At 36.5% G+C, this 27342-nt stretch overlaps 1 protein-coding gene and 1 pseudogene across 1 annotated transcript; one reads left to right on the top strand and one right to left on the bottom strand.

Moving 5' to 3' along the window:
* On the top strand, positions 1-27342 carry LOC124166565 (endoplasmic reticulum resident protein 44). Its single transcript, XM_046544128.1, has 9 exons — positions 1-143; positions 825-900; positions 1222-1377; positions 2156-2343; positions 3358-3473; positions 12128-12420; positions 17742-18001; positions 19265-19382; positions 23977-27342. The coding sequence occupies exons 1-8, from the start codon at positions 81-83 to the stop codon at positions 19367-19369; spliced, it is 1257 nt and encodes a 418-aa protein (XP_046400084.1). The 5' UTR covers positions 1-80; the 3' UTR covers positions 19370-19382; positions 23977-27342.
* LOC124167391 lies at positions 21243-21355 on the bottom strand (annotated as a pseudogene).

Genomic DNA, 27342 nt, shown 5'->3' with positions numbered 1-27342 from the left:
GACTTATCAACTGCTCGGTTAACGTCGTTAACGTGTGTCTTGTGTTAGCTTTCTTGTTGGTGGTAGTTTGTTTTTAGGCCATGGAAATGTATTGTTCGAGAGGAAGTGGGGACCTCAGACTAAACTATGTTTTCTTCTTACTTGTAAGTATTTCATGTATAATAAATCCATGCATGAATTGATTCCCACACTGTCGCGGTGCCTTTCCCTTGGGAGGCCGAAGGACATTCTGCCACGATGATAGAAGTATTTATACACCGGTGTGCGCCCTGATATCACCTCAGTGTTATTTCTTGATAATCAGTGTGACACTCGTTAAGTCTGCGTTGGAGTGTGTGAAATTTTTGTTGATTTAAGCGGTCCGCTGAGTGATATTAGGACATCCCGTAAGAGAGAAAGTGGATAGTGTGTAATTGTTTGGTGTTTGCAGACTAAATTAAATATGTATAATTTATCTAATGAAGTTTCAGTCCCATGGTCTTCTTTCCCTCCCAATGTTAAGGCATAAATATTTGTGTTGCTTATTCGAACATGAGATTGTAGCATTCCGCCGGTTAGTTACATGTTAGACCTTTGGTCAAAGAAAGCCACTTCTGTGACAATTATACATTTAATATGTTTATTATTCAAGATCGTAGAAATTTTCCCCACTGTTGATCCATGTTTTAAAACTTTTTTTAAGCGTTGGAAATAGCAGTTAACTTAATTTTTGTCTTTGTACAGGTGTGATTAATTAAAATAACAAAGCCGTATGACTCCAACTGCCACTATTATTATAATTATTGCTAGGAATTTTACCTTTCTCTCTCTCTGATTCATTGTAGGTGTCGTATTTTTTCTACAACCCCACTGATAGTGGAGCTGTTCAGCTTACCCAAAATAATATGGACACAATGTTAGGTACGTATTTTTGTTAATATTGATTAATATCTATTTCTATTTTGCTTTCAATAATTTTTCAAGACAATCGTGTCGTATTTGTGAGTTGTGATAAATTTAATAATGTGATAGGTATTATTTTATGTTACATTTTGGTGCTTTTCCAACGTTCATAAGTTATGATTTTTCACTCTCACAAACACCAGTGTTTAGCTATAGAAAACTATTCTTATAATTGCCAACGTGTTAATCTTCTTAATTGCCGTTTATGAAGATCATCAATATGATATAATGCCTTTTTTGGACTATTGGTTGTACTAATGTGAATTTTATTTGTTATAGCTTCTCATGAACTTGTCATGATAAACTTCTATGCGGATTGGTGTCGATTTAGTAACTTATTGGGACCAATATTTGACGAAGCTGCTGATAAAGTTGCAGCTGAATTTCCTGAACCTGGGCGTGTTGTCTTGGGGAAGGTGGACTGTGATAGGGAGGGTAAGATATTTTTATGTGTCAATCTGCTTAGAACCACGACTATCTTAAACAGAGTGAATGTGTTAGGTTTTGGATAAATTTTTTATTTTGGAAAGATGCTTGATAGAAAATATAATTTAACCGTTAAGCTCTTGTTATCTATATTTTTTGCATTTTGGTTTTATGTGAAAATTGTTTTGAGGGAAATTCGAATTTTTGAAAGAATTTTCAAATGATTTTTGCCTCTTTCAATTAATGGCAATGGAATGTGATGTATTTATTTGTATCAAAAGAAGAGCATTAGGCGGCCTCAAGGCATTGTCCCAGCATGAAAATGAAGTCCTCCATAAGAAATAAGTTATTTACCACCTAATTTAATTCTTGCACTTTTAGAAAGTTTTTTTTTTGGCCACAACTGTTGGAAGAAGCTAAAATGCTTACAATTCCTTCTGGACTTCTTTTTGCAACATGTTTTTTTATCCAGTGATTCCCTTTCACTTACACAGCTATGTCAGTGACTTCCATTTGTCAAATGCCATCTAGGAATAATTTATCCTTGCGCTTTTTTTACGAATGGAAAATTTCAATTTAGGATCTTCTGAGCCCTCCATGAAACTTGGTGGAATCAGTTGGAAGTTCTCCAGCAGTATAAATTATAGGAGAATGGAATGAATCATGCAAGCCTCTAGAAGTCAATGTTCTTTGATTAAAAAGTATTGTTTTGATTGTGCATTATGTATTTTTGTACTTTTATTTGCGATTGACGGCCTTGTTTTAACTGACATTTTTCTGATTGCAGGTTCACTTGCGAGTAGGTTTCACATCAGCAAGTACCCCACCCTAAAAGTCATTAGGAATGGCTTGCCTGCTAAAAAAGAATACCGAGGTCAGAGGTCTGCTGAGGCACTCTTAGCCTTTGTCCAAAAGCAGATGGTTGATCCTGTGAAGGAGTTGGCATCAATGGAGGATTCTATATTGACTGAAAATGTAATTTCTACTTATTTATCATTTTATATAGCATTATATTTATCATCAACTTTTTGCTATGTTAATACTCATGTAGTGAATGTCAACTATATTTGATAATCATTGATTTGGGATTTTAATTTTAACTATCTACCTTTGACTAAATTAGTGTCATACCCTAATGCCTAATTTTTAGGGCTCATTATATTGTCCTTCATTAATTATAAGGCACTAAGGTGGGAAGTAAAATTTTAATCTCTCTTAAGAATGAAAGTGACATTTATTTTTTGAAGCCATTGTGCTTTCACTTATGAGATCAGAAGGCCCTGCTGCTGGTTTCATTATACATGTATGTCATGTGTTTCCTTTAAGCATAAGTACAAGTGAGGTAAGTTGTTACCTTTGTTATTTAAGTGAACCATAAGAATGCTTCACTGATAGTGCTCTTGTGAAGTTTCAATTTATTTTATTTATTTATTTATGCATTTTTAAAGACCCATTTCCATAAATCAGGAGAATATGTTTAAGGTGGATCACTGAAGTGCAAGACAGGCAAAAAAAATTTCACCCACCACCTAACTTGCTTGAAATAAATGGTGAATATTTGTAATTAATGAAATAACTGCATGTCAATATAAAATGGATTATTAATCATCATTCCTTAGTAAAGTTTTTTAATTAGACAATTAGCAATGTTTCCATGTATTCCGCTATTAATTGGAAAGCAAATTAGGTGGTAAGTTTCGTAGGCACGTTATTAGTTTTGCGTTACTCATGTGCATGTGGCAAAATATTTTTTTTTCCCATCTTGTGGTTGGACTTGTTCTGATGTCTATTTATTTGTGTTCCATGTGTGGCTACTCTTTATTTATTTCCTTTAAAAATCGTTGTTGATTGATTTGTCTGTATCTCAGAATTTTATTATAGCAAAACTTCTTTGAATGCCCCCAATGTTCTTTGATTATTGTGAATCGGAATTTCAAGTAGTATTTTATAAATGACCTTGGTTAATTATGGACCTAATTGTTTTTGCAGGCTAAGAAAAGAACTGTAATTGGTTACTTTGATTCCAAAGATGGAAAGGATTATGATGCTTTTAGGCGGACTGCTACCAATCTAAAGGATGATTGCTTATTTGTTGTTGGCCTTGGGTAAGTGCACTGTCTCTCTTTCGGGTCATTCCACGTCAAATCACCCAGAAATTTTCAAAATGACACCCACCGACTCGGATTTTAATGAAATTTTTGTCACTAGCTACTATCACCTATCTAATAATCCATGTAAAATATTTCCACTCTCACTCTCATAGTTTGCAAGATATGAGGAGTCAAAGTTTGAGATGTTTGCTCAGAAGTGGCGCTAGTGGGGGTCAAATTCCAGAGTGCAGGGCACAGGGTAAAAATTCATAACTCAGAAACCACATAATATATTTGAATGAAATTTTGACCCCTTGTCTATCCAAGTGCATAGCTTCCATAGTAATGTCTTTTATTCCCCTTGCATTGTTATGTTAGCCAAAATGATGTCAACAGTTGTTAATTAACCGATTTTTTTAGCTCGAAAACATTACTTCATATTTTCAGAATTATCACCAAAAGGCAGAGCAGTTAACTCATCCAATTTTTTTTAAATTGAAGGTTAATATGTGCTCCAATATACTGTGAAATAAAAATGGTGGTGTTTTGACTGCCACTATGAGTATTTCAGGTTTTACTTTTTTTTCTGCCCCCGTGAGAGGGATTTTGGACACGTACTGTAAGATAATAAGTATAAGTGTATCCATACCTTCATGAGGATATATTTGAAATATTTGTCAGTAAATCTAAGACCAAGCATGTAGTCTAGTGAATGTGGCTCTTGTTCATACAATTTTTTTTAATAACAATACTTGGCTTGTGGCAGCTGAGGGGAAAAGAGTCCAAATGGCTCAGAAATGTGAAATGATGCTTTTTCCTGGAATTTACCCATTTTTCAAGTGTTTAGCATATGGAAAAATTGGTATCAACATACATTAGACTCTTACTGTGCATTAAGAGGATAAATGGAAATACTAATTTAAATGAAATTATTTAAATAATACACTTCAATGTGTTTAAGGTATCTCCCGAACATCTCTGGAGGCTCTATCGGGCAACTAAACGCTTTACAATACCACCAATTCCATCACATGGGGATTTTCCATATGGGTGCATAAATTTCACTTTCACATCATGTTCTTCCTCGTGTTTAGAAATCACTAATCGAAAAAACCAGAGGTCATCATAAGCACATGCAATGTTCAAGTTTGTTAAGATCTGTGAAAAAGTGATTAAATGAGTCCCGCTGAACTGGAGTTGTACAAAGTTAGCCTCACTTTCACAGAAGAAGTACGGTCTTCCAATCCCTTAGTGATGGAAGAGCTGGCAGAGCAAATGGTATTACTTATAGATATGCAGCAGGTTGTCACCAATATCCACATTCCTTGATGGCAACTGGAGTATTAAATTTCTATTTCACTGGGAGAGATAATGCTGACATTATGTGCCACATTGTTTTCTCCCCTGCCTCACATATGATTGTATTACATGACAAACTTGAGAAGGTAATACAATCCCACCTATTCAGCCTCACTTTTCAGTGTTATTCCATCTCCCCAAGGAATAAGAGAATTAAGTGCAACTTCTACATTGGGAAGAATAAAATGTTACAATGTATCACAGTGAGGGCATGATAAACCAAGATAGATTCTAGGATACCACTTTTAGTCTTCTGCCAAATCTTCTTGTGTGAAGATGCTCCATGGGTGTCCAAGTTTATTCTGTGTGTACGATCAGTGCACTTTTACCTGTACATTAATTGTGTGTGCTATGAGTTAGGCAAAGCTGCTCATTGTGAACTTCAACATTAAAAGAGGTTAGTGTCTTCTACTATGATTCAAAATGAGCAAATTTTTGAACTGTGCAGCATTGGAAAAGTAACTGCATCTGACTGCCTCATAAAAACCTACACACCAGTGGTGCAACTGAACAAAATTGAGATCATGAGTATACTTGAAAAACAGCTGTTATCTCTCAGAAGTGGTGTACCTGGGGAAGTCCTATCCAATGTCTGCGAACATCACAGAATATACTATTTGAAAAAGTATGAAACCTACCAAATATATTGTCTTGATCCTTTTAAGAGCCACAAGAAGAAAATATCAAAATCACTGAGAAATGTAAGTCTTGAATTTGCAGAAAAGGCCTGTAAAATCCCAACTCTTCGGAAATTAGTGCCAGGAATGAAAGTATGCCAGCCATGTAGGGAGGAAGTACAGAAACACTCCAGGTTTGGAAATGAGCTTTCTGATGTTGAAGCAGTAGATAGTGACAGCAATGATAGTATTTTGAATTTTGAAACAACATTATCCCCAGAAAAATCAACTGAGCTACTTAACAGAACGCTGCAAGATAGAGAGGAGTCACCTTTAAAATTTCATGGCATATCATCTCACAGAAGGTCAACCTACGCTAAAAGGAAAGTAGAGTCAGCATGCAGTAATTTTAAAAGGAAAGTTAAAAGAGTTCTTGATAAAGAATTATCTCCAGAAAAGGATGACCCAAAACTGCCAAAAGAACTACTTCAGAAAGTTCATGATATGGATGTGCTCATAGACTTAATCAAACAAAAAGTTGACACATCAAGCACTCATCAAGGAAAGGTACATCTGTTATCATTGGTACCAACTTCATGGAGCAGGAAGAAAGTAATGGAAGAGTTTCATGTGAGTGAGTACACTGCCCGCCAAGCAAGAGAACTTTTCAGTGACAATGGAAAATTGGCTGCACCTGAATTGAGAAAAGGGAAGGCAAATATAAAACATTACAATTAGTTAGGACTTTCTATAAAAGTGATGAGTACTCCAGAATGATGGCTGGAAAGAAAGATTCCATTAGTATCTCCAAAAATGTACACGTTCAGAAGAGATAATTACTTGCTAACTTGAAGGAATTGTATTCCACTTTTAAATTTGACTTCCCCAGAATTAAAATTGGCTTTTCTAAATTCTGCAACCTAGGTCCAAAATGGTTTGTGGTAGCAGGATGTCCTGGAACGCATTCAGTGTGTTTTTGCACAATTCATTAAAATGTCAACCTACTGCTTAGTGCCTGTAATATAGAGGAAACAAGCCAGGACCTAATTGGTTATTTTGTGTGCTCTAGAAAAAATAGGGACTGTATACTGCGACATTGCTCTCAGTGTCCTTCACGTGAAAAATTGAAAAGCTTACTGCTGAAAAAGTTTGAAGAATGTGACCCCGAAGATGAAGTTTCATACAGTCAGTGGGTTTCCAGAGGCAGATCTCAACTGGTGAACTTCACTGCGACATTTGATGAGTACCGATTAACTTTAATTGAAAGAGTGGAAAAACTGGTGCCCCATTCATTTATTACGAAGGTACAGGCAAACTACCTTAAGCAAATGAAAGAAAATCTTGGACCCCATGAAGCAGTTGTTCTCCTTGACTTCAATGAGAACTACTCATATGTTAACCAAGATGAGGCACAAGGGAATCACTGGACAAGTGATAGTTGTACGGTACACCCTGTTGTGATTTATACTCTAGATGACCTGACTAAACACCTTATTATTTCCAGTTTATGCATCTTGTCAGATGATTTGGAGCATGATGTAGCTTTTGTTTATGGAACCCAAAGAATAATATTTTGCTTTGTGAAGGCAAATTTTGCTTTAGTAAAAAAATTGAGTTACTTTAGTGATGGTTGTGCAGGACTGTACAAGAACTGCAAAAAATATCTCAATCTTTGCTAGCATTACCAGGATTTCTCTTTAATGGCATCATGGACATTCTTTGCTACAAGCCATGTAAAATCCCCATGTGATGGAATTGGTGGTATTGTAAAGTGTTTAGTTGCCCGATAGAGCCTCCAGAGATGTTCGGGAGATACCTTAAACACATTGAAGTGTATTATTTAAATAATTTCATTTAAATTAGTATTTCCATTTATCCTCTTAATGCACAGTAAGAGTCTAATGTATGTTGATACCAATTTTTCCATATGCTAAACACTTGAAAAATGGGTAAATTCCAGGAAAAAGCATCATTTCACATTTCTGAGCCATTTGGACTCTTTTCCCCTCAGCTGCCACAAGCCAAGTATTGTTATTAAAAAAAATTGTATGAACAAGAGCCACATTCACTAGACTACATGCTTGGTCTTAGATTTACTGACAAATATTTCAAATATATCCTCATGAAGGTATGGATACACTTATACTTATTATCTTACAGTACGTGTCCAAAATCCCTCTCACGGGGGCAGAAAAAAAAGTAAAACCTGAAATACTCATAGTGGCAGTCAAAACACCACCATTTTTATTTCACAGTATATTGGAGCACATATTAACCTTCAATTAAAAAAAAATTGGATGAGTTAACTGCTCTGCCTTTTGGTGATAATTCTGAAAATATGAAGTAATGTTTTCGAGCTAAAAAAATCGGTTAATTAACAACTGTTGACATCATTTTGGCTAACATAACAATGCAAGGGGAATAAAAGACATTACTATGGAAGCTATGCACTTGGATAGACAAGGGGTCAAAATTTCATTCAAATATATTATGTGGTTTCTGAGTTATGAATTTTTACCCTGTGCCCTGCACTCTGGAATTTGACCCCCACTAGCGCCACTTCTGAGCAAACATCTCAAACTTTGACTCCTCATATCTTGCAAACTATGAGAGTGAGAGTGGAAATATTTTACATGGGTTATTAGATAGGTGATAGTAGCTAGTGACAAAAATTTCATTAAAATCGAGTCGGTGGGTGCCATGCCTGGGTGAACTGACATGGAATGACCCTTTCTTCTAGTTCAAAAGAGTTGAATAAATATGGCAAATTGTATTCAATTATTGTGTAAGAGGCAGAAAGCATATGGTAAATACATGATACTATTTGATAATACGAAGTGTTGAAAATATGAAATTTTTAAAATTACGAACATAAGGCTTGGTCGCCAGGAGCAAATGGAATTCCTTAATACGAATGTATGCGAAAAATTTGTCAACAATAGTAGTTATGCTGGAGTTAGTAGGTAAAAAATCAGCGCTTTTGGCTGTAGTCCATTAAAAGTATGAAATTGTGAATGATAGTGCAAGTTTGGAGGGAAAGGGTTCACCTAAACACTAGGGTGGGAATAGAGTATCGAATGGGAAGAAGGAGTTCAGTAAACATATCTTGGGTGACACAATGCCCCTCTTTACGTGCCTATTAGTAAACATTGCATCGACAATACTTTGTTGTTAAACTTATGAAGAAGGTCATGCGGGGTATTTCTTAAACTCCTACTTTTTTGGAGTAGGAGTGCAAGAAATACCCTGTGGATTAGGATTTCGAAGGGGGAAAGGTTGTGGAAAATACTGTGGTTGTTGGCGAGAAGAAGTGGGGAGAGTTAGTAAGGATATCATCGATGATATAATCGATACCTCCACTGTAAAAATGCTCAACAATCACCCACCGAATCAAATTCGCTCATCTAGTAGCCCAATAATACGAATCCGCTCAGCTGGCAGTGTCCGGAACATAAACGCTCCCCTCCAAGCTTGGAGAATAGGAGATGATACCTCTTACTTAGTAGTCCTCCAAAAATTATGGGTAAGTCTCTGATCGCTTTGTCTTTCCAATGGCCAGGTTCGAAAAAGTTAATTTAAGTCGATTTCTATAACAATAATATAGAAGATGATGATAGCATCTCTATATGACCTGATTTAAGGATTCCAGAGGATGTAGATATGTATATGTTTGTGGTTGGAGAAAATACGAGTTAATTTCTTGTCAGTAAGTCATTCTCCGTTGCACAACCGACTTATGCCTTATTGTGGGCCAAGTTCAGTTACGTAGGTACGAACCAATTCTTTTCCCCAATAAAGATTTCTGCTCGAACTTCATTTTCTTTTAAATCCACCAATGGAAATGGCCGAACTTAAGGATACAATTTTTAAATAGTTGAAACTCGGAGTTTGGGTCTGTATGCTGTGTAGCAATCTGTGTCGTACAGGAGTGAGTCCAATCACTTCCATTGCTAGAACTGCAAATTTTCACGTTGATTGGTGACTTGGGATGTATAAGCAATTTTGCTACAGAAATTAATGAAAATTCCTTCGAGGAATGATAAAAATGGGTCACTATGTTTTGTTTATCACGTAACAAACTCGATAACTATTCGATATTTTTTCTGTCATTGGGTATACGAGCGAATATCTACTTCTTTGCGCTCGCATTCGAAAATTAACGTAATCACTTGAAATACGGTTATCACTTACGTAAGTACAGATTTACGTAAGTCGAGACATACGTAACTCGGGGGATCCCTGTACTTAGTACTGAATAAGCGTGTGTAAGAGGTGCACCCCTATTTTGAGCATCGAAGCAATGAAGAAAAAAATTTTGCGGCATTTTTTTATACTATCGCGCGGTGTTGCAGAGGTATAACAGTCGAAATTCCAGGCGTACTGTAATCGAATTTTCCTTTTTCAATATTAATTGAAAGAGGAAATTTTGATAACTGCGGCGGTAATAGCGGCATAAGAGGGAGTAGAAAGAGTTCCGATCCTCTCTTCGCATACGCCGTTACCCTACGATGCTTGTCCTATTCACGGACAATTTTGTTTAAATGCTCTCGCAGGAGTATTGCAATAGAATTGCAGCCGCGGAAAATTTTAAGGCAATACACGACAGGCACATAGCATGAACCTTCCCAAGAGCTTTGACAACAATCAGGGCAATCTCAGCGCCGTAGGATAATAACCACGTCGTAGATTTAATGGAGCCACATTCAGCCAATGCCGCTGCCGTTTTTTTCCTTTCTGAGACCCCACAGAAAAAAAGGAAAACATCAAGTTACAGGGGAACAATGGAAACGTGTTTCATCCCTCTCCCATCTCAGCAACTGACCTTGATCGATCTCCCAGTTTATGGAGGCCAAATGCTAGGTGAGTCATCTACTGAGCCCGAAGATATCTCGATAGCTTTCAATAATTGTATGACACGCATAAGGTTCAAAAAATAAAGAGATCTAACGCGACGCATATCTGACAGAATTTAAGTTTTTTAAGATCTAATTGTTTGACACAAAGATTTACAGTTACAACAAGGCTACTAATATTCAAAATAGTCCTAACAGCACAATTTCGGAAGAAAAAGCGTAGCATAAGCGCATTCAAACAAGACGAGACGGACTGGAAACTTTAGGCAACGCAAACTGCGTATATCACATTGCTGCGCCTTCGCCCCTTTGCTTTGAAGGCAACGACGTCACATGCAAGATCGGACGTGTTCTTCCTGTGCTCCTTCGCTCATAGCCTCGTAGCTTGAAATACAGAGGGGAGGGAGCGCGTTCCTTCCCCTCCGTATTTTGTTGCTTGCTTTGAAGACGGGATCGCGCTCCTTCCCCTGGATCTCTCCTTCCGCGCTCTTCACTTATAAGCATTTCCGATTTCTTCCATCCACAATTTAGTCCAACAATGAACACACTCGTTCAAATTTTTTAAAGCGCAGTTTTTTGATACCAATATAATTTTCAGTTGCAATAATCCTCATATTAGCGTCTGAAGATAATTTTTGGAAAATCAGGTCCTCAGCGTAATGGAAATTATTCGTCAAGACAGATGTTGACTATTAACCAGGTATGTCCTTCAAAACTACGCCTTTCTCTATGCTTGACAAGTGATTACTATATGCTGAATAAATGCCGCGGGATGCATACTCATGGCAGCAAATTTAGCGCGCCCTCCGGAGCAAAAAAACCCCACGCGATCTTTTCATGTTCACCTCTGGGGTACCGACGTGACGGCGCGATGTTTAAAAGAAAAGCAAACAGGAGCATTTTAAAAATACGTCACTAAGGGAGAAACTCCCCTGCCTGCCGCTTGTTTTTAACCTAAGGTTTCAGATGACTGACTCACGCTGAAAACCAAGGCCACTCAGTTCGCCTTGGACTTGTGAATGGGGAAGGGCAGGGGGGAAGATAAGAAGTTTGTGTAAGAGGCGCACCCTCATTTTCGGCTGCAATTTCTGGGAAAAAAGGTGCGCCTCTTACACGCGCTTATACGGTATATCAGTCCAATGCTGTGAGCCTTTTATTGGACCTCAATTTTTACTTTTGGTTTAATAATGAAGGTAAAAGTAGGAGAATTTATACCTATATAATCTGGAACAGTCTTCAAAGAGTTAAGTCCACCACGTGCTAGAGTGCTCATTGAAAATAATTGTTTAAAAAAATAAGTGAATCAAAAGATAATGGAATATTAAAAGCACCGATTAGAGAAGTGCTCATTATGAGGTTTCAAAATCATCATCAATTAATTGTTTCATAATTGATTTTGCCATGTGTGTATTTGATAAAAAAGGAAGTTCAATGTTTATGTGAATTGTGGTTGAAATGAAATAGTGGTTTTGCATTGATTTACTTAGTAAGTTGAAAACCTAGTATTCTCCTTATTGTCCACTTTTTTATTGCAAAAATAAATTATATGTTTCAATGCCTAGCATTTTTGTTGGATTAATTATGTTCTTACTTTAGAATAGTTGTACGACTAACATTTTATCTAATGGACCTGCTGTTGATGCTATGCATTGGAACTTGTTGTTAATTTTTTCAATTCAAAAATGGGCATTGCAAAAGAGTTTTATTTAATTAATTCGCCATGTTGTCCCACGACATCTCACCTTATACAATTTAACATGGCATTCCTGTTTGTCCTCAAAACTAAACAAGATCAATCAGCTAAAATTGCTACTGTTTTGTAATGTAATCTTGGTTACAGGGAACCCTTTGCCAGATATCACCCCCGTGGCACTGCTATAATCACCTTCCGACCCCCATTATCAACTGGAGAGGAAGGAGAAACATTCCAAGGTGATGTTACTTCAGTCGATGCCTTATCCGCATGGGCTGGGGCATTGTGTGTTCCTATTGTTCGAGAGATAACATTTGAAAATGCTGAGGAATTAACTGAAGAGGGACTGCCTTTCCTGATACTCTTCCATGCCCCAGAGGATACTAAGTCTGTGGCTGCCTACAACCGAATCGTAAATAAAGAACTTCTTAGCGAAAAACGTGAGTAAATAATCTGTCCAAATTCTCAAATTTATTATATGCTCTAGCAAGTGGTGTTGGGGGATAAAAATATATTAGTCATTATTACCATTCATCTTATCGTTGAGGCCTAAGCAGTAATAGTATTTGTGCAATAAAGCATGCAAGAAGTATCAACTCTTTATTTATCATCACGGTTGGTGAAAATCCCCTTCATTGTTATTAAGAAGTTGTTTCCGTAGTCTATCTCAGCATTCTTTTTGAGCTTGAAAGGTTTGCAATTTTGTATATTGTAGTTGGTGAAATGAAGTGGCCAGGAAAAGTGGTTCGCAAATGGGGTTGTTTACTGAAACACAAAATTGCAATTCATTTGAAGAATTTGATGGACGGCAGGAAATGACATTGACAAAATCTTATAGGGTTTGGCTCCGGGTAAGGCTGTTTGAGGCCAATGTTTCGATGAGAAACTCCCTCATCGTCATCAGGGCTATCTCTGAGTTTGAGACAAGGCTAAGAGTTGTCAATAGTATTCGCCGGGAAAGCTTATGATATTTGAATGATATTTTATCAGGAAATATGTGTTACGACAAAAAATAAATCTTTCCCATGCATCCATTTTTTCTTAAGTGATAAGTAAGAAAATCTGAAAGTTGCCACTCATTAGTTGGTGACGCCATTAGAGATCTGGTGCATGTTCTCGTAAAGCCAGAAACTTTCATTAGGGGAAGGAATCGCTTGCACAAGGGTTAACTAGGAAGAACCATGCGAGGTCGGTTCACAAGACCTAGACTGAGTGGCTGAGAAGTTGAGATATGTTTACCATGAGTTCATGGCATCATCAGCTTATCTGCAAAAGGGTTAAGCTGGTTGACTTTTTGGTGCAAGTAGCTGTAGATGTTGGTGATGGATCTTAAAAGTGAAAAATACAGGTCTCATTAATTTTCAAAATGTCACAAGTGGGGATAGAAAATTTTGATTGATAACGAGTTGCTTTGGTGGCACGCAACAACATCCTTTGATTAGATTTCCAGTGATGGCTACACTGTAACTCTATCATCAGAGAAAGATGAAAGAATCGGTTACTGACCATATGAGTGACCACTGAATTACTGCCTTTTGAGTTACCCTTACGGTCTCAGGTAGAGACCTGCAAATTGCCTCCCAAACTTACCAACTCTCACTCATCTGGCAGTGGAATCTAAATAAACTCGAGCCTCAAGTTCACAGAGTGTGACTGTGTTTGACAGCTTACCGGCCTCAAGTCTGCAGTCAGCAGCAGAGTATGATTGGATATGGGTGATTTATGAGCTGTTTCAGTCTTTGCTTACAAATTTGCTATTTTCAAATCTGTAATTAGTGGGAACATTCTGGGATCACTAAAAGTGTGGCACGATTTCTTGGGCATCAGGGTGAACATGGCTGTACTCAATGAGTCGTTGTCATGTGTAGCCATACTTTGCCACAGGTTTTTGATTACTGCCCGAGTGCTTGCTCTTTGCCCATTTCTCAGTAAAAATGTGGAATGGAAAATTGTTCATTAGCAGCCGACTGATTGTGTTGGGGTACAGAAGCTATTTTGCAGAGCTCTTGTCTCATGCCATGATATTACAGTGGAACTTGGTTAGTACGTTCCTCCTTAGTACGTTTTCCTCCTTAGTACGACGATTTCTCTCGGTCCCGGTACCATCAGAACAAAATACAGGCAAAAGTATTTGGTTAGTACGTTTGAAAAAATTCCGCTTTCCTGGTTAGTACGTCCAATTGCTAGCCGTGACGCAACCCGCAATTCGTTCTCCAGTATCTTCTTAAGGATAGTAAAGCTCCGAATTCATGATTTGCTTTATTATTACTAGCCATTAACATTCTTGCATTCATTCTACATATCTTTCTTCAACCGTGATTTATGCAAATGTATTTCTCAATTCTTATGAGGTGATGAATTTATCAGGAATGTCTGACTATGCACAACTGCAGCCAATGAGAAGCCCCAATTTTCCCCACCCCGAGCTCCTCACCTTCTGTTGCCTCTGGAGTGCCCACTGCGCACAAATTTCACGAGTGGGCAATTGTTGCTATTGCACGAGTTATCATGATGAAGAATTGAGTCTTATCCAATTCCCACTTTATCTAAATCAGTACTGCTAGACGTCAATGCTACGGAGTACGTGCGTATTAGACTACTGCTGCGGGAGCAGACGATGTTCTGGATCTCCACGCGAAGCTTAGCTTAAAAAACTTGATCTCGGCATGAAAGCAGACGACATCAAAACAAATTTTTAAAGTAAATTTCAACTGTACAATATAAAATATTCTTGTAATTACATTGTAATCTAATAATCTTGCGTGTTATTATTCAATATATCTATCGATGTAACCATCGTTATGGTTTTATTCCAGAAGCGAATGCGTACGGCTGTTGCCGTAATTTAAGGTTAATATAATTTTGTCCAATTTTTATGATGTTTAAAAACAACCCGTTGACATACTCAGGGTAGTTGTTATATTCTCCGAGTATGCTGTGAAAAAAAAGAAATGACTTAGCTTTACTTGTCCTCTTTCTATAAATACATATAGCATAAATCACGGGAGAAAGACGCCGATTTCATGTAATTGTCTTTGGAAAATATATGAAACATTGTGATTTTTATTCACATGGTGTTGTGTTTTAAATTTGCGCCCATTTTCTTTATTTTAAAGGTGAAAAGAGTTCAGGAAGACGATCCGATGAGAACTACCGATAGTAATTGTAATTATGACGACTTTTCCACAGATTGCAATTACCCTGACTGCTATTTTTTACTTTCCTCGTTAGCACGTTTTCCTGGTTAGTACGTTCATTTTTTGTGGTCCCTTCAGAAACGTACTAAACAAGTTCCACTGTATATCCTGAAGGTGATGCTAGAATGTTTTAGGCATGATAATTTGGATAGGACAGAAGAGGGAAGGTTGGGCATTTTCTAAAGTGAACAATTCAGTTCTTGAGGTGTATGAAACCTGAAGATCCAAACGTAATGGATTGGAAATTTTCCATATTGAAATAATCTCTTGCAATTTACCATGATTATAAAATTTATTCTGACCTATGTTTCAAAGGTTGAAGATGATGTAGTAGCATCGAAACCGAGGTCGGATAAAATTTTATAATTGTGGAATTAATCAGGTGTTTATTTCAATCTTTAGGAATAGTTTCACATTATTCGAAGAAATAACGATAGATTTGACAGCAACTTAAAACTACAGAGACACTAGTGCATGCAATGTTTGAAAATTCTGTTGATAAAAAATCATTTCCTGCAATTCAATCCATGTCCTCTGTTGGTGGTAAATGATAAAGACCTTCAGCATAACTTGTGTACAATGCTAATTAGGAAGTCTTACCATACTAGGTTATCGGGCGAATTGACTTACACTTAAAGGGTCCAGCTTTAAAGACTTCAAGGTCATAGGTATTCATGGGGGAGAAATGGAGTGGGGACCAAGCTGTGTATCAACACGTAAAAGAGTGAGAAAAAGATTCTCAAACACATTGGCTTCTTTCCCTTCCAGCAGTAATAAGCCCTCTGCATCTCAGGAATACAGTGCAGCATTTGTTCAGCAGTAGAAGGTGATTTTGATGGAGCCATACGGATTAAAAACAAGGGAACAATGGCAAATAATAGGAATGCGGATAGAAAAGAAAAGTAAATCCATGGCAATAATTGCGCATTTGCGATATGAAATACACAAATATAGATAGTAGACAACATTTCTCTTAATTTGCGATTGGTTAACCATGGAAGAATCTTCTAGAATTAATCAAGAGTTTTTTCCCACCGCTGATCTTCATCTGCATGCTAGAGCAGGTGTCCAAATAAACTCGAAATATTCCTGGTCAAATAATAAATGAAATTCCATTTTATGAAGAGGACTAATGGAAATATTAAGGCCAGTGTAGCCTCGCATTAAAATGAAAAATGTATCCTGGTTCTTTTGCATCCGATTAATTGTTTATAAAGATCATGGAAAATATTGAAGAAGTGTAAAACTCATGCACGGATAAGCCACTACAGGGATACTGCAGCCGGATAATCAGGAGTCTGCTGTATGCTGTTTACTCCTCCTATTCTGATGAGGAGCTAAAACTATAGTATGGTATTTGGAGGAGGCGACCGACAGCTGAGGTCATTTGCGCCATAGTGATCACTCTGACTATGAAATTCTATCATCTTACTTAAAAAACATTCATTTGTGGAGCCAAGAGTGGGGACTCGAACTTAATCTGAGCAAATGCATGGCGGTACATTTCTTGCGGAATTCGTCCAACTCTAACCATGTTTATGCTGTGGATGGTATTAACATAAAGGCAACAGACGAAGTGAAGTACCTGGGAATTACGATAACCTCAACCTCACGTGGGGAACAAACATAAAGAATATTTGCGGCATAGCCCTGAAGATATTAGGATTCGTCAAGCGTATTGTGGGAAGATTTTCGGATGAGAAAGTAAAAGAAAGGTGCTATTTCGCTCTCGTCCGACCGCACCTTGAATATGCAGCGAGCGTATGGGATCCGGCGCAGAAAGACTTAATCCGCAAACTGAATAAAATACAAAGGAAGGCTGCGCGTTTCGTTTAAAACGGATAAGGGCGTACAGACAGTGTTACCCAGATGTTAAGGGAATTAGGCTGGGAGCCATTGGAGACTCGGAGGCTGTGCGCTAGGCTTAGATTTTTTGAACAATTGAGAATGGATATCTTTAAGAGCGACACAGAGAACATAATATTAGAGCCACACTATATTTCCAGGTCCGATAGAAGTGATAAATTAAGAGAGATGTTTTGCCGAACGGATAGATATGGGAATTCGTTTTTCCCCCGAACTATAAAGGACTTTAATAAACGCTATTCCCAACCTCGTTAGAGCACTTCATTTTTTTTTTTTTTTTTTCCTAGCTGTAAACGGCTGGTGTCCTAACACCCCCCGCCACACGCCTTTTAGGCGACTTGCGGGGTATCATGTAGATGTAGATGAGGGAAGGGTATGGAAGGAAGGGTGGAGAGAAACCTGGCGTCGGCATTAGCCTGCTCTTACCGATAGGCGCCAAGGGGTCCATGGCTTAACGTCCCATCCGACGGATGGAGTGTTGCGCTTGAAATGTCCTCCACACAACACTCAAGCAGGGGTCTCCGAAAATTCTCTGCCGCTGCCGGGATTTGAACCCGAGCCCGTCTGGTGGGAAGCCAACACTAGCCACCACACCAACCTGATCCCGTTAAAACTATTAATGATGTCGATTATTATAATCATGCTTCGAAGTCTTAAGTATTATAAGCATTTGTTCTTCATCTTTTTTTCATTCACAGAGAATGTCAACTTTTTGACTGCTGACGGAGGACGATTTGCTCATCCTTTGCATCACCTTGGAAAGTCCCTGTCTGATTTACCATTGATTGCTATTGACTCTTTTCGCCATATGTATCTATTTCCGCACCCTGCATCGAAAATGGAAGAATCTGGCTTGCTTAAATCATTCCTTCAGGATTTGTATTCAGGAAAACTTCACCGGGAATTCCATTATGGCCCTGATACTACCCATCATCATGCTGCTCCCATACAGATAGGGGTAAGTAGATTAACAATTGAAATTATATTTAGCGATTCAGTTGTCTTGGAGAAATGGTTCAATTTTATTTATATGTGGGCTAATTACAGACAGTCACTGAGCTCAGGACTACTGAACTTTCTTTTCTACAAACTAATGAATTTTCTGCTTTCCATTAATGCATGGATAATATAAATAAATTCGGTGGATAAAAGTTACAGCTCTTAAAAGAGAAGTAAATGGTTATGAAAATTTTATTAGAATTGATGATTTCAAAACAGGGCCAATTTGCATAATATAAAGCACTTGGTGTCATAGTGGGAGCAGTTACAGTTTCATCAAATACCGTATTTCTCTGAATATTGTGCCCCTCTGAATATAGTCTCCCCCCTTAATTCTGAGCCTTCAGTTTTGGGAAAAATTTAAAAAATGCATTTGAATATAGTCCCCCCTCTACTTTTACCATGGGCTCTTTTGGAAAAAATAGGGGGGACTCAATTCAGATAAATGTGGTATATGTAATTTATTAGAATCTGGGTGGTGTACATATCCAAGTTTTCTGCCTTAGGCTACCCTCTGTGTCCACATGAAAAATGGAAAAGAGACTAATGGTGGTACTTTAGAAGAAATTGCATTCATCAGGTAGTAGTAATGTGTTCTCGCATGTGTTCACTCCTCAGACCCCATGGAGTCGACGCCACTGCACCCACTGCCACACACCTTTTTTGGTGGCTTGCAGGGTAGCATTTAGATGCAGGGTTGAAAAATTTTAAATTAAGAACCTGAAGAGATATCCATTAAATTGTTTTCACCCAATAAATATCTAGTATTCAATTTTGTGATCATCTCATTGTAAAGAAGCCACCATGACATTACGCAGCAAACTCTCTCAATACCTGTCCAAAAGCAAAACACGTGTAGCACTGGTAGCAAAAAGAACCAATGCTCCGGAGCACTTCTTACAGCAGCGAAAGTAGCATTTATTGGACCTCAATCTTAAAATTGTGTTTGTCTGACTTAGATTCATACAAATACAGTAATTAGTTTTTTTCTGACATAATCATACTTTCTTCCTGCTGCTTCAAATTTTTCATTAAAATAATTCAAGTCTTTCACCAATTCTAGTCAAATTTGGTTTTTGAATTATGTTTTATGCCTTACTTTTGCAAAAATACTCTTGAATTCTTTTACTTCATAATTTCACTGAGGTTTAAATTTTAAAATGGGGTGGAGCATGACTGTTTTTTCCCATTTTTTAAAATGTTACATCCTATTTGTTCCCAGGTTGGAGATAATCAAATTAAAGGTGCTACTTCACCTCCTGAGTCTACATTTAAGAAGTTGGCACCGTCAAAGAACAGATACACCCTTCTGAGAGATGAGCTGTGATTAGGAGAATATGGTTAGTGATTTATAATTTAAATTTGGATGAATCTAATATATGACTACCTGTGTCTGGGTGTGAAGGTACATAAAATAACAATTTCAATGGTGCTTCTATTTACTCTATATCTTCTATTGACACTTGTACTGTTGAGCACCTTTAATCTGGTACCATTAGGTGCCATTGAATCTAGATTAAGGGCTTTGAAAGAGTTACAGTGATAGGTAGCATGACTAGTGTATTTCCAAAGACCATTGTGATTTCAATTAAAGAAAACAGCTCCCTGTTGCGAGTGTGAAAATAATCAAACAGAACATTATTGTAATTTGGTCATAACACTGATCTAAAGAGACAAGATAAGAACTATGCTATTAAAAACCAGCCATATCGACTAGACTAGAAGCATGAGTTGCTACAGACTGTTGGTATGTATTAGGTAAATCAATTCGTGCATAATTCATTTTTTGTGATAAATGTATGTGCTACTGAATAATTAATAAATCCTAAACTTTTCCCTTGTTAAAATACTAGGATATTTTCTTTCTTGTTATAGCTGATAGATTATCTTTTTGACATTCATCTTAGCAAAGTGAGAGTTCAAGGGACCGGGATTTTTTTCTAGCTTAAAGATATTTCTCACTTTCCCAGATTCTCACTTACAAAAGTTCTGGAAAGACGTCTCTCACTTATAGAGGTACAAATAAGGAAATAGGAGGAGGGGAGGGCAGGGAATCCTCGATTAATTACAGTGGAACCTCGTTAAAGCGAGTACAGGCTATTGCGAGAGATAGCCGATGCACCGTCAATTGACCCTATAATAAGCATGTTCAAAAAATTCGTTTTTACGAGGCCCTTTTGGTGTTGGCACTCGCCATATCGAGTGTTTTGCCGGAGAGATCGCCGGAAAACCTTCACCAAGAGTCCCTTATCTCTGTAATTTCTTGCGATCTGTTAGAAATGAAGTTAACATGTCTCAGTCTCAAATTCATGTAGTAAACTGTCGTTCGATATAAATAAGTACATAGTTCATTTTGGTGAGAATATTGTGGAATTAACATTCGCGAATGCTTGATTTTCTTTTGTTCCTCCGGCGGCAGAAAGCAGACGGCAGCATACCCGCACGTCCGTGAGTTGCGTGAATAGAAAGCATTTGATGGCAGACACCATGACCAAAAAACAATGCTTTGCATGATTTTTATTCAGTGCGGCGCTTATAAATTGTTTGAATAGTTAGTCGTTGTTTGAGTAAGGAATTTTAGTGATGCAAAAAAAACATCGCCTTTCGTCTGGATTTATACTTACTTTTATTAGATATAAATTTATCTGTCGCCGCACCACTCCTGTTCCTGTATAACTGTTCGCAACAGGTATATTGGCTGTTATTTGCTGCACCCCCATTAAAGCGACAATTTGCTGTAGTGAGTGTTTATTGGAGCACCGTGGGGCCTCGTTTTATCGAGGTGGCACTGTAACTATAAACTTTAAATTATTTACAATGTTAATTTAAAGAAATCTATTAATGTCCTTAGAGATTTTCCTGTGATATTATTAATGTGCATGTTTTTTAATCCCATAAATGTCATCAAAAACAAATTCTTTCTTTTTTGAAACACCTCTATGGCAGCATATCTCCATTCATTGGTTTTGAAGATGTAACATCGTAAACTTCTGAAATTTTCTTTTATGTAATAACACTGTAACGAAACTCACCTTCCACTTCTTATTTTGTGTTACCCTGGGGTACAGAAATACACTTAATTAAGAAATAACATGCACCAAAATCTCTTTTTACAAATTATATTGAAAATGCCCTTAAGAAGACTAATTGGGCCCAATTTACAATCTGATATTATACAAATATATTGCGTAATTTCCCTTTCTGTTCCAATGTGCACAATCAAAAATTGCCTATACATTCAACTGAACTCCCACCACGGAAATCTTTGGTAAAAGGCGAAAGATTTATACCAACTGACTTGAGTTCCGCTGTATCTCTTCCACTGCGATCTTTCTCTCGCGTAGGCACCTCCTTTTTCTTTGCGTCCTTTTCTTCTTTCCGCCCATCCTTTTAGAACATGTCTCTCTTTTACTTCTCTCACTACACCACTATATTAGCTTTTCTACCGATCTTTTTATAACACGTCTATCTCTTAGTTCTCTCCATGCAGGACTATATTAGTTTTTCTTTCCGCATCCCTCCCTACCATTATTGCCTCCTCGCTACGATAGTTAATTTTAATTTATTTATTTAAACAAACAACATGGCGTTTTTTTTACAATACTGTCGTCTTTCTCTCTTAACTTCTGTCTAATTGTATGTTAGGAATTGATGGGTGAGTTAATTTCGTCAAGAACGTGTTCCCTTCAAATCAACGTTAACTAAAATGCGTACAAATTTAAAGTTTGATTGCGATGTAGGTTTCGCTTCCTTCCGTATTTTGTGCACACATTTCCCCACCTGAAGTTGGCCAAAAATCTCTCCCTAATGGAGGTTCCTAGATTCTCGCTTGTTGAAGCTTTCTAGCGTAAAAATGATGAGTCTCACTTAAAGAGGTTTCTCACTTATCCAGTTCTTGCTTATCAAGGTTTGACTGTTATTTGATGGAATGAATGAATATTTTCTGGGAAAAACTCTTGGTGATAAATGCAAAGCCCTTGTCTGTGAGTGTGTGTTAAGTAAAATTAGGTGTGGCACTTGAAGTGTCTCAAATAAGAAAGTTTTAAATGTACTGTATCCTAATGGCCATGTGCAAATATTTCTTCTAATAATTGTTCTTGAATGGAGACATTTATATTAAGAGTGGGATACAGTTTAATGTCTGGTAATATGTGACTTTCTCCCATGAATTGCTCAGTCTGTTACGGAATTTTTGCCAATTGGGTTTGATGCCAGATTAGGGATTATAGGATTAAGGGTGCTCCGCTGTTCAAGAAAAATTTATCTATTATTCAGATAAACAGATATGCCCCAACACTTACAATTAAGGTATGCTCACTGTAAATGTTTTCATGTGAGGAGTTCATTCTTAACGTGGCTTTTAGCAAGTTGTTTCGTGTTGCGCATGTTCAGTGCTAATCAAGGGGTGTGTGATGCTATTGTTCCAGAGCAAGCTCCTCATACTTTATTTGTAAAATTGGGAGTTCAATAAACACTATGATTTCCAAAATTTCGGAAAATAGGACCTGCTCATTTCCCTGGGAGATTTTTCTATTTATAATTATGGATGTGTTGTATAATAAATTTGTTGAATGTGTTAATATAAATTCAAGAGTTATCTGTTGCATGACATTTAAACTTACATAGTTATTCTATTGGATATGCATGTGCTTCGATTGGCAAGCTTTTGTGGGGCATTTGGCCTAATAGGTTTCTTAGGTTATCAAAGAGGGGTCCTTCCCTGCCAGTTGATCCTGGCATGATGCTAATGGACTCAGATTTTGAAGAAGCTTTGTATTTTTCATCTTTTCTTGTAATCATGAAGCAGCATAAAAATTCTCTTTGCCATGTATGCTAGTTTATTTTGCCACGACCATTTGAAGTTCGGGTAAAACTGCAAAGACTTTTCAAACATTGTTGTTTCCAGGGCACTTTTAACGTGAGAGGAAAATCAATTGTATCAGTTTTTTTATTATCTGATTCTTAAGAAATTTTGCAGGTGTATACATAATAGAAAGCTAGAGTACTAATAATATTAATTGAAAAATATCCTCTTTGAGAAGTATTGAACGTTAACATGATGTTCATGTCTTGTAAGATTTTAGAAAACTGTAAACATGGTTCTTTGTAACATCAAATTTTAACCAAAGGCAGTATTTCGACCAAGCTAACTTTTTCTTCTTGTAATCATCAATGTGCGACCCACCACCTGTTAAATAAAATTCATGGCTTTTTCATGTGCTTTGCTGGAAAATATCTACACAAATCTGCTTTTCACGATTATGATAGTCAGTATGTGCCTCCTGCGAAATCTGATGAAATGTTTGTGACTCAAGTTGTTCTATTTTTCAACTAATATTTATGGCATGAAGCATGTAATGGTTGCAAAAATATGATCAAAAGAATTTATTTCACATGAAGATCATGATTCACTCCCAATAAGGAATGTAAGTGAAAATTCGAGTAATTAATTTTCGTTCACCAACTGCATTTTACATGCTGCCTTTGGTTGAAATGTGATATTTTATAGAATCATGTTCTTAACGGAAAATTATATGAAATCATGAGATCTGAGACTTTTCAGTAGATAATAATAGTCTAGATAAGTTTAATGTGAAGGTAGAACCATAAATAGATGACCTCTGGTTATCATAATTAGTAAGCAGAATTGAGATGCATGCCTATTTTGAGATACGGAAATAAGTATGTATGTACCTATTTTTCTTATTTTATCGATGTATCTGAATTTATTGAAAAAATCTAAGAAGCACGTACTCATCAGCACACTATTCATTGCATTACTGGTGCTATATTTTACTTGAAGTATGTATGAAATGTTGGGAAACTGGGACTTGCTGAACTTCTTGGCTGGTGTGATCAGTTGGAGAACAGCAGTATATATACATATTGAGGTGTGAGTTCATGTTCTAAATTTTTTTATAAATTCATCTATAGGTGATGGGTCTGCTGCCTTGATTTGGTTCCCAATGGCTACCAGATGGTACCACCTGCCAATGATACCAAGTGCTCCCCTTACATGCAAGCGTGCGAGGCCTAAGAATGAACTTTCGTCCACAAATAAGCAGACTTGAAACTCCCTTGATTCCCCATGTTGTGCTCTTTTGGCAATGTGAGCAAGAGGATATGACATGATGGGTGTTGTGGTTGAGGTGCTATTTACCAGTGTGACGTGTAACTCCATCATTACATTACTAATGTGGGCATATATGAGAAACCTTACTTAAGGTCAAGAACTGCACTGCATCACACTTCTATTATTGTCTTTCTTTGTCGACATTTGAAACATTTTTATGTTTGAAAAATTAAGCATCCTAGTCCTTCCAGTTTTACTCCTCTAGCATTATTTGAAAACTGGATTCTTCTTAATGATGTCTTCAAAATTCATTTGGCAGTTCACTTATAACCTGCAGTATTCTCAATGGTTATTCTTATTTAAGTGTCATCACATTTTATTCTTGTTTGCATGATTTTTCTCAGGTGTTGTAAACTGATTGATAGATGAGTATGTAGTAGCTTCTCAGTGATTTGCGTCCATTTTGATTTTATGGAAATCAACCAATGATAATCCTCAAGCTTTCTTAAGACCTCATTTGAATGATAATTGTGAATATTGATGAAACTGCCTCTACAAAGACATCAATAATTTGTAACTATGTGTATAGAGTGAGTGGAGCATAAATTGTTATAATTTGTAAATTCTTTTTCTGGGATTCCCTATCTATTCAACCATTTGTTTCGTAGCATGTTTTGTCAATGAATTTTGATTTCTCCAATGATTTTTGATTAAGCTGTCTTGGCTCAAATAATAATGGCACAACTTAGAAAAACTTATTAATTACAAATTTGGTGATGAATAATAATTTTGAGTATCTGCACTATCATGTTAGTAATTTAATTTTTAAGAGATGTAATTTTAAAGCCTACTTTTCTCCAGTTCAAGATTCCTCAAAAATAAATATCTTTGAATTATTTTTTAGCAAAAAGCATCTCTAACTTTAATTGCATGAGTTAGTACTTTGTATAATTTCCATTATTTACTGCGCAAGTTTTTTTAAGAATCGATTCCCTATTGATTAGCATTGTGCTTTTATTGTACATTCCTTAAAAATAACGAATGGCGAATGTTATACCGTTGAGTTAATATATTTAATCGGGGTTTGTTCTTCATTTCAGAAAATCACTTATTTATTATATTACAATATGTTAAAACAAGTGATTTCAAATGATTCCTTTATTTTTTAAATGCTCTGATGAAGCTGTAGTAATACGGCTTTGATTTATCATGTGAAGTGTGTGGTGAATACCTTCCAGATGATTCTTATCAGAATTAAACTGAGATTTATTTAAAAACTGATTTCATGCATATGCATGAGGCGTACAATGGCGATCAATAAATTTTTTGGTAGGCAAGCAATGTGTAACTCAATATATTAATAATGGCTATTACACATAACAGTTCCTGCAATGTGAGCTATAAAACCATAAAACTTCAGTTAGCAAGGAACTACTGTGGTTAAGAGAAATGTTTGTGTGTTCTTTTTGTTCAATTGATGAAAATAGGTCACTTGGTAGAGAGTCATGGAAGGTGAAGTGATTACTTTTAATTTTATTGTGCGACCAATTTTCTGGAGTGTGTTAACTTGCCATACAATTAGTTGGAGAATGAAGTAAAGGGGTACACTGCGAAAAGGGGGCATTGCGAAAAATAGTTTATTTTCAGTGCACAATCAAATGCTTGCTTGTAGCCATAAGGGATTACAACTTTATAGAAAGACATATGTGGGAAGAAAATAAATAGAATGAGAATGTTGAAACCATAGTTATGATGAGGCTGCAAGGAATCATGTATCAAAATATTTAGTAGCCGAGCATAATTTCTTTTCAGAAGTTGACAGTGCTGGGCAACCACTCTCATCATTGTATTAAACAGAAGTGTGGATAACAGAATTGATGTTACTCATGTGATTGATGAGAAATGTGAACAGAGAAGTTCAGAGAGTTTTTCAAGTAATATATTCTAATGGCTAGTTATTGCAATTCATTGTCGATATTTTCTGGCTGTTTCAAGGATAATTTTTCTGTTAAGTATCTCTGTGCTTTTGTGTACCTGGTTTATGATGGGACCCATAAGGATATGGATTCGTCTTCCATGTGGATATTTAAATTTTAATTAAATTTTTTTCATGGTATAATATTTCCTTTTTACGCTGTTTGTGAATACTTTGTATGTTGTTGTGATTTCAGTTACCTTGGAATTGAATGAAATCCTTCTGTTGATATGATCATGTAGGGCAGGTGCTCTTTTATATATTCTGTTGATTGCAAACAGCATTGCTGAAGACTGCTACTTTCAAGTACACTCTGGTGAAATTTGTGTTGAAAACTACCTGTGTCATCAAATCATTGCCAGTCATATTGTAATGTAAATTAATTAATAGTTTTTCAAAACTATTCATCTATTATAGCTTTTTAATGCAATTGATTTAATTTTTAAAGTCAGTTCTTCTTTATTTAATTGTGACATTAGATAAAATTTATTTAAAGTACATTTGAGGCTTGGGCTCTACCATTCTTAGTCCTCAAGGCTATTGGTGATACATATTATACTCGATTGATTTCTTTGTATTCAGATGTCGCTGTTATATGATTTAAGTCGTATCTCCAGCTTTTGCAAGCTTGATTTATGCTGATTTTCCCGAAACTGTTTAATTTATCATTAAAATAGATCACTTACGCAAAAATTGACACAGCTACTCATTTGAATCCTGCCAATGTAATTTGTTTAAGAGTATTATATTTTTAATTGTAAGATTCATGGACATATTTCACTCTTTCATAATGCATCGCTGTGTAAATTGAATTATAGTCGTGGTTGATCATTATTTGTATGAGTGACATTCCTGAAGAAAACGTATTTTGTGCGATTTTTAATTATAAGTTCTGGGAGGCTTCCTTTTGCAGCATATTAATTTCATTGCGATAGAGTAACACAGAGATTAAGAGCTATTTATGATTCTAACCACTCTTATTTTAGTGGTATTCTTGTTGAGGGTGATTTCGTTGGAATAGATAATTTTTGCTTAATCACTAAAGGAAATTTTACATGATTTCATGAAGTATTTTGGTAAAATAGGCTTTATGCAACAAGTTTTTGCACATTGTGCTGGAAGTGCTGTCTCTAAACAGCCTTATGTTATGTGATAATAAATGTATCAACATTATTATGCTGCCTTATGTACTTATGATGTCTTTTAATATTTGTGAATTGTGATAGCAGTTTGGAATAAACGTCAGATGTTA

Source organism: Ischnura elegans, chromosome 10 (assembly GCF_921293095.1).
Source record: "Ischnura elegans chromosome 10, ioIscEleg1.1, whole genome shotgun sequence".
NCBI lineage: Eukaryota > Metazoa > Arthropoda > Insecta > Odonata > Coenagrionidae > Ischnura > Ischnura elegans.
This window is presented reverse-complemented; position numbering and strand designations above follow the sequence as displayed.